The 9,258-nt window shown below is 53.6% G+C and overlaps 1 protein-coding gene across 1 annotated transcript in view; it reads left to right on the forward strand.

Moving 5' to 3' along the window:
* RIBC2 (RIB43A domain with coiled-coils 2) overlaps positions 1 to 8,810 on the forward strand; it is a 21,227-nt gene extending 12,417 nt beyond the window's left edge. Inside the window, exons 5-7 of the mRNA XM_011984036.1 lie at positions 2,217 to 2,444; positions 7,113 to 7,279; positions 8,678 to 8,810. Of these exons, the coding sequence (XP_011839426.1) occupies positions 2,217 to 2,444; positions 7,113 to 7,279; positions 8,678 to 8,756 (474 nt within the window). The 3' untranslated portion in view covers positions 8,757 to 8,810. The remainder of the gene's footprint in view (positions 1 to 2,216; positions 2,445 to 7,112; positions 7,280 to 8,677) is intronic.
* Positions 8,811 to 9,258: the final 448 nt, after the last annotated feature.

Consider the following 9,258-nt stretch of genomic DNA (forward strand, 5'->3'; position numbering starts at 1 on the left):
AAGAAGCACCCACCAGTCTCAGTGGCTTAAACAGAAAGTTGGTGTTCCATGCGTGCTCCCTGCCCGCCGTGGACTGGCTGTGAGGCCTGCTCCTCAGCATCCTCACTTTGGAGCCCAGGCCCTGGGACTGAGCGACCGCCAGCCGGAGGATCCCGGCAGCACAAGAGGGAAGGAATGTGGCTAGTCCCCCCAGGCATCCTCCCAGGAGCAGTACTGCCGCCCCTGCTCACGTTTCACTAGTGAAAGCAAGCCACATGGCCACGCTCACTCTAAGTGGGCAGGACACGTAGTTCTGCCCCGTGCCCAGGAAGAACACTGTTGATAGCGAATGGTCAGCAGTATTGGCCATCACACCTGCTAGTAAGATGGCTGCAAGGACTCACATGGTAATGCACGTGACAGGTCAGGACAGTTTGGCACACGATCAGGACTCAGCAGATGATGGTCATTATTATTATTGTTATTATTATTGGAGACCAAGTCTCACTCTGTCGCCCAGGCTGGAGTGCAGTGGTGCCGTCTCAGCTCACTGCAACATCTGCCTCCCAGGTTTAAGCAATTCTTCTGCCTTAGCCTCCTAAGTAGCTGGGGTTACAGGTACACTCCACCACACCTGACTAATTTTTTTTTTTTTTTTTTTTATTTTTACTAGACATGGGGTTTCACCATGTTGGTCAGGTTGGTCTTGAACTCCTGACCTCAGGTGATCCACCTGGTTGACTATTATTTTTAATTTTAGCAACAATTAGCTGCTCTTAGTAGTCACTGTGTTCAACAGCCCTCCCACAGAGGCATGATTAATCCAACTTAACTGACAAAGAAACAGGCTCAGGCCCAGGCATGGTGGCTCATGTATGTAACCTCAACGCTTTGGGAAGCTGAGGCAAGAGGATCACTGGAGCTCAGGAGTTCATGACTAGACTGGGCAATACAGTGGGACTCTGTCTCTAAAAATTTTTTTTTTAATTAGTCGGGTGTGGTGGCATGGCCCTATAGTCCCAGCTGTTTGAGAGACTGAGGTAGGAGAATCACTCAAGCCTGGGAGGTGGAGGCTGCAGTGAGCTATGAGTGCATCACTACACTCCAGCCTGGGCAACAGAGTAAAACCCTATCTTAAAAAACAGAAAGAGACTGGGCACAGTGGCTCACGCTTGTAATCCCAGCACTTTGGGAGGTTGAGATGGGCAAATCACGAGGTCAGGAGTTTGAGGCCAGCCTGGCCAACATGGTGAAACCCTGTCTCTACTAAAAATACAAAAAATCATCTGGGCATTGTGGCAGAGGCCTGTAATCCCAGCTACTCAGGAGGCTGAGGCAGGAGAATCACTTGAACCTGGCAGGTGGAGGTTGCAGTGAGTTGAGATTGCGTCACTGCACTCTGACAGATCGAGACTCCATCTCAAAAAAAAAAAAAAAGGAGGCTTGGAAGGATGAGCTGACTTTCTTAGGGAGTACTCAGTGGCAAGTCCAGTATTTGAAGTTGGGCCTGTCTAGCTACAAAGTGTGTGCTGTGTGACTCCATCAAGCTGGCCTCTGGTGAGCACCTGTGGAATGCCAGCTCCTTGCAAACTGCCCTGTCCGTGTGTTACTGAGGACAACTGTTATCCCAAGTACATATCTCCTAAAAGCCATCTTCCGACTTTACAGAGAAATGACTGCAGCCCAGAGAGGGGAGGTGACTTGGTGCAGGTCGCCCAGCCGGAGACCCCCCAGGGAATCAAACAGAAATGAGACCTGGAATTGCTTTGTACTGGGCACTGCGACTCGGGACCACTGAAGTGACAGTGCATTGTCTACCATTTAGAAGTCACCACTGTTGTAAATCACTCTGTTGAGTGTCCTTTGCAGCCCACAGATGTCCAAGGGTTGCCAGGGGCACAGAGCCCTGCCTTGGTTGGGGCCAGGCCCATGTAGGGTGGCGGCCTAATCCAAGGAGAGAGCTCCCTGCCTTGGCAAGTTGGTGCAAGACCCAGAGCTCTTATGCACACACCCAACAGGTGGTGATCCCCCGAGTCCAGCCCACCCGCCCAGCAGTGTGCAGACAGCCAGGGGTTCAAGGACCCTCCGCATCCGTGCCTGACAAGTCTCCCCTCCACCGAACTCCTGCTGCCCTTAGCATATCCTCCCCTCAAGGGCCCCCAGTGAGGTTTGCTGGCCTGGGTGTCAGAACACCCCTGGGGTCACTCGGACCATCTTTAATGTCTTCACCTGCTCAGGCCATCGAGTCAGTGGAAAGGAAAAAGCGAGAGAAAAAGCAAGAACAAGAGGACAACTTGACTGAGATCACCAACCTGCTGCGTGGGGACCTGCTCTCCGAGAACCCGCAGCAGGCAGCCAGCTCCTTCGGGCCCCACCGCGTGGTCCCCGACCGCTGGAAGGGCATGACGCAGGAGCAGCTGGAGCAGATCCGCCTCGTCCAGAAGCAGCAAGTCCAGGAGAAGCTGGTGGCTGCCCCGCCCCTTTTCCCGAGCCCGCAGAGCTGCCTTCCAGGCACAAATGTAGTTGTAGCAGGCCTTGTGCTCTGCCCTAGGACCTGCCCTCAAGGAATTTCCCTTCTAGTCGGGGGCGGGGGGAAGACAAGAGCCAGATAGTCTCACACCCGTATGATGTGGCATCAGGAGTAGGAGTGCCAAGAAAGAGAACAGCAGACTGGGAAGACACTGAAGCAAAGACCCAAAAGAGGGGAGGGAGGGAGCCATGTGTCTGCCTGGGAAAAGGGTGACCGGGCAGGGCGAGCTGCAAGGGCACAGGCCTTGAGGCAGGACCCTGCCGGACCTGCTCAGAGAAGAGCAAGGAGCCTGGTGGCTGGAGTGGAGTGAGGAGAGGGGCAGGTGCTGAGGCCTCAGAGGCAGAGGGTCAAGGTCCTGGCAGGCCCCTGGGGAGGACTTTGGCCTCTTCTGTGACTGAGATGGGGAACTCTGCAGGGTTTTGGGCAGAGGAGTGACAGGATCTGACTTAGGTTGAACAGGACCCCCAGCATGATCCTCCTGTATTGAGGGCAGACACTATAGGGGCTGAAGGGGAAGGAAGGAGATCTCCAGGAAGGCCTCTGCAGTGTTCACAGTGAGAGGCGATGCTGGCTGGGACCACGGGGCAGGCAGTGGGGGTGCTGAGCAATGGTCAGATTCTGGATCTATGTTGAAGGTACAGTCGACAATATCGGATGAATGGTTGGGTGGGGATGTGTGAAGGAGAGGAGTTAAAGGCAACTCCAGGTCCTGTGGCCTGAGCAACTAGAGGGATGGAATTGGCTTTTCCAGAGATAGGGAAGGTGGTGGGAGGAGCAGGTTGATGGGGTGGGAGGGGTGGAAATCAAAGTTACAATTTTGGATATGTTAAGTGTGCAAAGTTCATTAGAGATCTGTATCTATTAGGATTAGATTTGCCTGAATGTGGCAGAAAACCACAAATAACAGCATCTTAAACAAAATAGAACTTTCTCTCTTACAAGTAAATCATCAGGAAAACAGTTCAGGGCTAGTATGGCAGCTCTGTGGTCATTGACTGATGTCTTGCTATCCTTGGCTCCTGGCTCTCACTTCTTAGTGCACGATGGCTGCTCAAGCACCAGCCGTCACATGCATAGTCCAGCTACCAGGAAGGAGGAATGGAGAACACTCTAAGGAGATTTCCACTTACATTTCACTGGACAACACTTAGTCACAAGATTGCCCCCAACTCTAAAAAAGTCAAGGAAATGTGTTTATTCCAAGCAGTGAAGTGCTGGTGATTCTTTTACTAAGGAAGAATGGAAAATGGTTACTGGGAGACAAGTAGTATTTTCTGCCACAGCCTCCAATTAAAGCCCAGGAGGCAGCTGGATATGTAACACAGGGCTCAGAACAAGGTCTGGGCCAGAGGCATAAATGTGAGTCGTCACCTACAGAGAGTATGTATGCATGCATTTGGAGACAGAGTCTCACTCTATCACCCAGGCTGGAGTGCAGTCGTGCAATCTTGGCCCACTGCAACCTCTGCCTCCCAAGTTCAAGCGAATCTCCTGCCTCAGCCTCCCCAGTAACTGGGATTACAGGCATGCACCACCACATCCAGCTGATTTTTATAGTTTTAGTAGAGGTAGGGTATCATCATGTTGGCCAGGCTGGTCTCGAACTCCTGATCTCAAATGATCCTCCCACCTCAGCCTCCCAAAGTGCTGGGATTACAGGCGTGAGCCACCATGCCCGGCACTACACAGAGTATTTAAAGCTGAGGACTGAGTCCTGCTCCCCACTCAGAACCCCCCTTCTCACCACCACTATTTATAAAGAGCAAAGGAATCTGAGAAGGGGCCGCCAGGGAGGTGGACAGATGCAAGCCGTGGTTTCCTGGAGGCCAAGTGAGGAAAGGTGTTTGGGAGGGAAGGAGAGGAGAACCCCTGGGTCAAACGCTGCTGCCAGACTGCAGGCTAAACGCTGGATCCGGCACCATGGCAGTCACCGGGGACCCCGTCAGGAAGGAGCACATTTGGCAGAGGAGTGGGGCCTCCAGCCTAGTGAGCTCAAGAGAGAACAGGCAGGAAACAAATGGAGATGGCATGTGTAGACAGCGCTTACAAGGCGTTTGCTGTAAAGGGTGCAGAGAAATGGAGTGGGAGCTGGTGGGGGACATGGGGTGAAGGGAAGGTTTTTGTTTGTTTGTCTTGATTGTAGAAATAACAGCATGCTTGTCATTCAACCTGAGTGATGCAGTAGAGGGGGCATTGATGCCCGAGGAGACACTTGCTGGAGCCATGTCCCTGGGCTGCAGAGAGCAAGGGACATGGAGTGCTAGCTGAGGGCTTGGTGTGGCCTGGGAGTTCGGAGCCGTCATTGGAGTCATGGGAAGGGGCGTCAGGGCAGGAGCTTGTGGGCCAACAGAAATGAGACCTGAAATTGATTTGTACTGGGGACTGTGGCTCAGGACCACTGAAATGACCGTCATTTTCTACCTTTTAGAAGTAGAACTGAGCAGGGTTGGGGGGAGTTAATGTAAATGGTCATCTAGAAGAACTGGAAAGGGAACAGTCTGGAGGAAGGGGACAGGCTGGTCGGACAGTGCCCAGGGCCCACTGGGGAGTCATAGTCATAACCTTGAAGTGACCCCAGAGAGCGCTGTCGGGGTGTCCCCACCCATGCTTAGCCAGATTCATCGTGGTCACTGCCTGCCTGACCAAGTGAAGAACTCAGGGGACCGAGGGTAGCGGCCTGGGAGCGTCTTCCATGAGACTAACCAGGGGGCCAGAGAGAGATTGGAAAAGTGGCGGCCAGCGGACTGGAGGTCACACTTCGCGGGGGGCATCATCATTGGAATCAGGGACTTGGAGAGAGTGGAAGAGGCGGGTTAGAGCAGTGAGACTGTGGAGGCAGCGTTATTGGTAATAACAAGGGAAGGGTGGAGGGTCCCAAAGGGAGGGTCTCCGGACCTGCAGCATCGGCCGGGTGGGGCCCGCAATCTGTAATTTCAAAAGCCCCCAGGGGATTCTGATGCCCACTCAGGTTTGAGACCCACTGGTAGGGTGTGCCCAGCAGGTGAGAAGGTGAAGCCGGGACTAGGTCTTCGGAGAGGAGGCGGGAGAGCTGAGCAGCTGGGGACAGGAGAGGGCTGTCTCTGTGTGTGCTGAAACCACTGAGTATCCTGGCTGGAGAGATCTGGAGAGGGCCTCAAACCTGCAGAGAGTGAGTGGGAGAGGCCAAGCTGGGCTGGCAGGTGCATAGTTGGTGTGAGCTTCTGATTTGGTGGGTCTGGGGAGGAGGAGGGACAGTGGCGGTGGTGTGGACCAGGGCATGAGGAGTTGGGGCAGCAGCTCGCCCACCTGCTTCCCTGCAGGCCAGAGTTGCATGTGTGTGGGAGGCTGCAGTAGGGCCGGGACCTGCGCAGGCCGCGGGTGTGAGGTTCAGGATGTAGTCCAAGGTGGAAAGGGCGCCGGGGCTGGAACTGGGGTCCAGGGCCCTGCTCTGTGCTTCAGGACACAGCTCTGCCTGGACCGTCTGGCACAGAAGATCAGCCATCCTGAAAGCAGCATTGCTGTCTAGTTTTCATTTTTTATAGAAAGTTAAGAAGACAGAAAAGCACAAAGGGGGAAAAACACACATGAAACCTCCCCACTCAGAAATACTGCCCCTTCCTTTCTGGGTCCTTGCCTCCATCCCCTTTCTGTGCATGGAGGTAACTGGGAAGGTTGGAATCTCGCAGCAAACAGCTGGGCTGTGTGCTTTGCTCTTAGCCCGGCCGAGTGTGTCCCATGCCATTCCCTGTTTGCCACCAAGCAGCTTTTGTGATGACCCCGGGCTCCTGACAGCAGCCTGGCTTTACAGCGGGGGACACTGAGGTTCGTGAGAGCAGGTGACTTGCCTCGTGGGTGGCAAAGCCCACCAGCCTGCCCTCAGTCCCAGGATGGGGCCGCCCAGACCCCCGTGCCACTCACCGGACACTTATCCTTGCTCATTTGGCGGGAGGAGGCTCTGCCCTAAAAATGGCAAAAGTGGGCAAAGGGGACTCGTCTTCAGCCCTAACAAAGCTGACAACACGTGGGCAAGTGCCCCTCCCTCCACACAAATCCAGCGTCCTCTTCCAAGGCCCCGGAGTTTTCACAGTGAGGAGGGCAGTGAGGAATGAGCTGAAACACAGCAACTCAGGGGTCGGGGTGCCCCTCTGGGACCATGAGCTTCTTGTCACCGGGTGAGGCTATGGTGTGTGCATGTTCTGGAAGCTGCCCAGGTGATCTGCCTTCAGTTGTGGGACAGCTGGCCATGGCTCATGGAGGTGGCATCTGACTGCTGACCGAGCCAGGGAGCCCCTGAGGACCTGAGGAGGCAGACTCTGGGCCCGGCCTGCATCTGGGAGCCCGGCAGCCGGGAGTGGAGGCTGTGGTAGGAATTGAGTCCCTGCTGTGCCTTCAGGAGAAGGAGGACGGCCAGCACCTCCTGATGGGGGAGGACAGCGGGCCACGTGGAATGAGGGCAGGCTGAGGGTCTCCTCTGGCTTCCTGCATGACATCGGTCACCTACCTGACCCTCCTCTGAGCCTCAGTTTCCCCATCTGTAGAATGAGAGGCCAGGCCTCCTAGACAATCCCCTGGGGCTCTTTGGCTCTGGGGAAAGGCAGTGGTGAGCCGCCTCTTTTCCTTCCAGAGACTCCAGGAAGAAAAGCACCAGCGAGACCTGGACTGGGACCGGCGGAGGATTCAGGGGGCCCGCGCCGCCCTGCTGTTTGAGCGGCAGCAGCGGCGGCAGCAGCGCGACCTGCGCAGAGCTCTGGACAGCAGCAACCTCAGCCTGGCCAAGGAGCAGCGTTTGCAGTGAGTGCTGGGTGGGACCGGGGCCAGTTTGGGGACCGGGTGGAGGGACTGCGGGGCTGTGGAGGTCGAGGACAAGGAGGGGCCAGGAGGGAAACACCCCGCCCTGGTGGTCCTCATCTGGACACTGTGGACCTCAAGTGGGCTGGCTTGGGTTGACAGACCCATGGGCCACGGGTCACTGCTGTCCACACAGGGTGCATGGGGCTTTTCCACACCGGAAAGCCCCAGAGAAGAGCACTGAGTCTGCTGGGGGAGTCAGGAAGGCTTCCTGGAGGAGGCTTCATGGCTGAGACCCAGGAGGAGGATGGCATTACCTACTCAGGGATGGCTTTCCAGGCAGAGAGAGGGGCTCCCTGGGCTGCCCCCAAAAAGCCTGGAGTCTCTTGGTTATAGACAGGACCCCAAGAGTTCAGAGTTCCAGCTACAGGAAGATGTCAAATGCAAGTAAATAGGTGAACTCGCAACTGAAAAACACAATATTTATTTACTTATTTATCAAGCTCTTGGCTTAAACTCAGGAGGGGCCCAGGAATATTTTCTCCAATCCGATGTCTGGTTGCTGGTTGGTCCATCTGTTGTGGGCCTAAAAGGAGCATTAAGAATGATCTGAGGGCCGGGCACGGTGGCTCACGCCTGTAATCCCAGCACTTTGGGAGGCCGAGGTGGGCAGATTACGAGGTCAGGAGTTTGAGACCAGACTGGCCAACATGGTGAAACCCCATCTCTACTAAAAATACAAAAATTGGCCGGGTGTGGTGGCATATGCCTGTAATCCCAGCTACTTGGGAGGCTGAGGCAGGAGAATCGCTTGAACCCGGGAGGTGGAGGTTGCAGTGAGCTGAGATTATGCCATTGCACTCCAGCCTGGGCAACAAGAGCAAAACTCCATCTCAAAAAAAAAAAGAAAAAAAAAGATCTGAAAAGCCAGCCATGGTTGGCGCACGGTTGAAATCCCAGCTACTGGGGAGGCTGAGGCAGGAAGATCGCCTGAGCCCAGGAGCTAGAGGCTGCAGTGAGCTATGATCGCACCACTGCACTCTACCCTGGATGACAGAGCAAGACTTTGTCTCTAAAAAAAAAGAAAAGAATGATCTGACAGATCAAATGGGGTGAACAAAATATACAGTCACACCCATGGAGATTTAATTTTCATATGTCCCCAACTGTTACTGGTGTAAGTCCCTCATCTACCTGCAGTGTAATTATAGAGTGACCCTCGCCGCTGAGGAGTGGTTGAGATGGATCATTTTGGGGGGGCTCATTAGGTGTGAAATGTATTCTGTATTTTGGGGATAACACACTAATAAAAAGTTTGTGTGCCTTTTCAAAAAAAAAAAACAAAGAATATTTAGGAAGTATACACATTTGCTGACTTTTTTTTTCTCGTTTTGTTATCAGGAAAAAATACATGAATGAAGTCTATACAAATCAACCCACGGGAGATTATTTCACACAATTTAATACAGGAAGTCGATAATGAGGAAGACACCCTTGTTCCCGTCATTCACGTATAAAGAGTGGCAGCCTTAAAGAGTCACATTGCTTTTTTAAAAATACACTCCTTGGGCCACAAGTACCCTTCAGCTGTAATTGTCCACTGTGGACAAAACATTTATCTAACCTCTCCGTTGTATTTCTGTGAGGAACATTAGTTTCTGTTCGGCTCAGCTTGGCGAAGGTCTTGGGTGGGGCTCTGGGAAGTAGCTCAACACGGGCCTGCTCAGGGCCACCCTAGGGAGAGGTGGTATTTAAGGTGGTGTTTAAGGTGGGCCTGTTCCGCACAGACTCAAGGTTCAGCTGCAGTAATAGTTACTGCTCCCACATGCAAAGCTATGTGCAGATCCACACACTTCATGTAGAATTCACTAATTTGATTCTCACAACAGCTGGTGATGGGTATTTTTACTACTCACATTTTCTAGTTGAATAACCTCAATTACAGACACGTTAAGTGGCTTGGCGAGGTCATACCCCCAGGA

This window comes from Mandrillus leucophaeus, unplaced genomic scaffold (genome assembly GCF_000951045.1).
Source record: "Mandrillus leucophaeus isolate KB7577 unplaced genomic scaffold, Mleu.le_1.0 Scaffold26, whole genome shotgun sequence".
NCBI classification, from domain to species: domain Eukaryota; kingdom Metazoa; phylum Chordata; class Mammalia; order Primates; family Cercopithecidae; genus Mandrillus; species Mandrillus leucophaeus.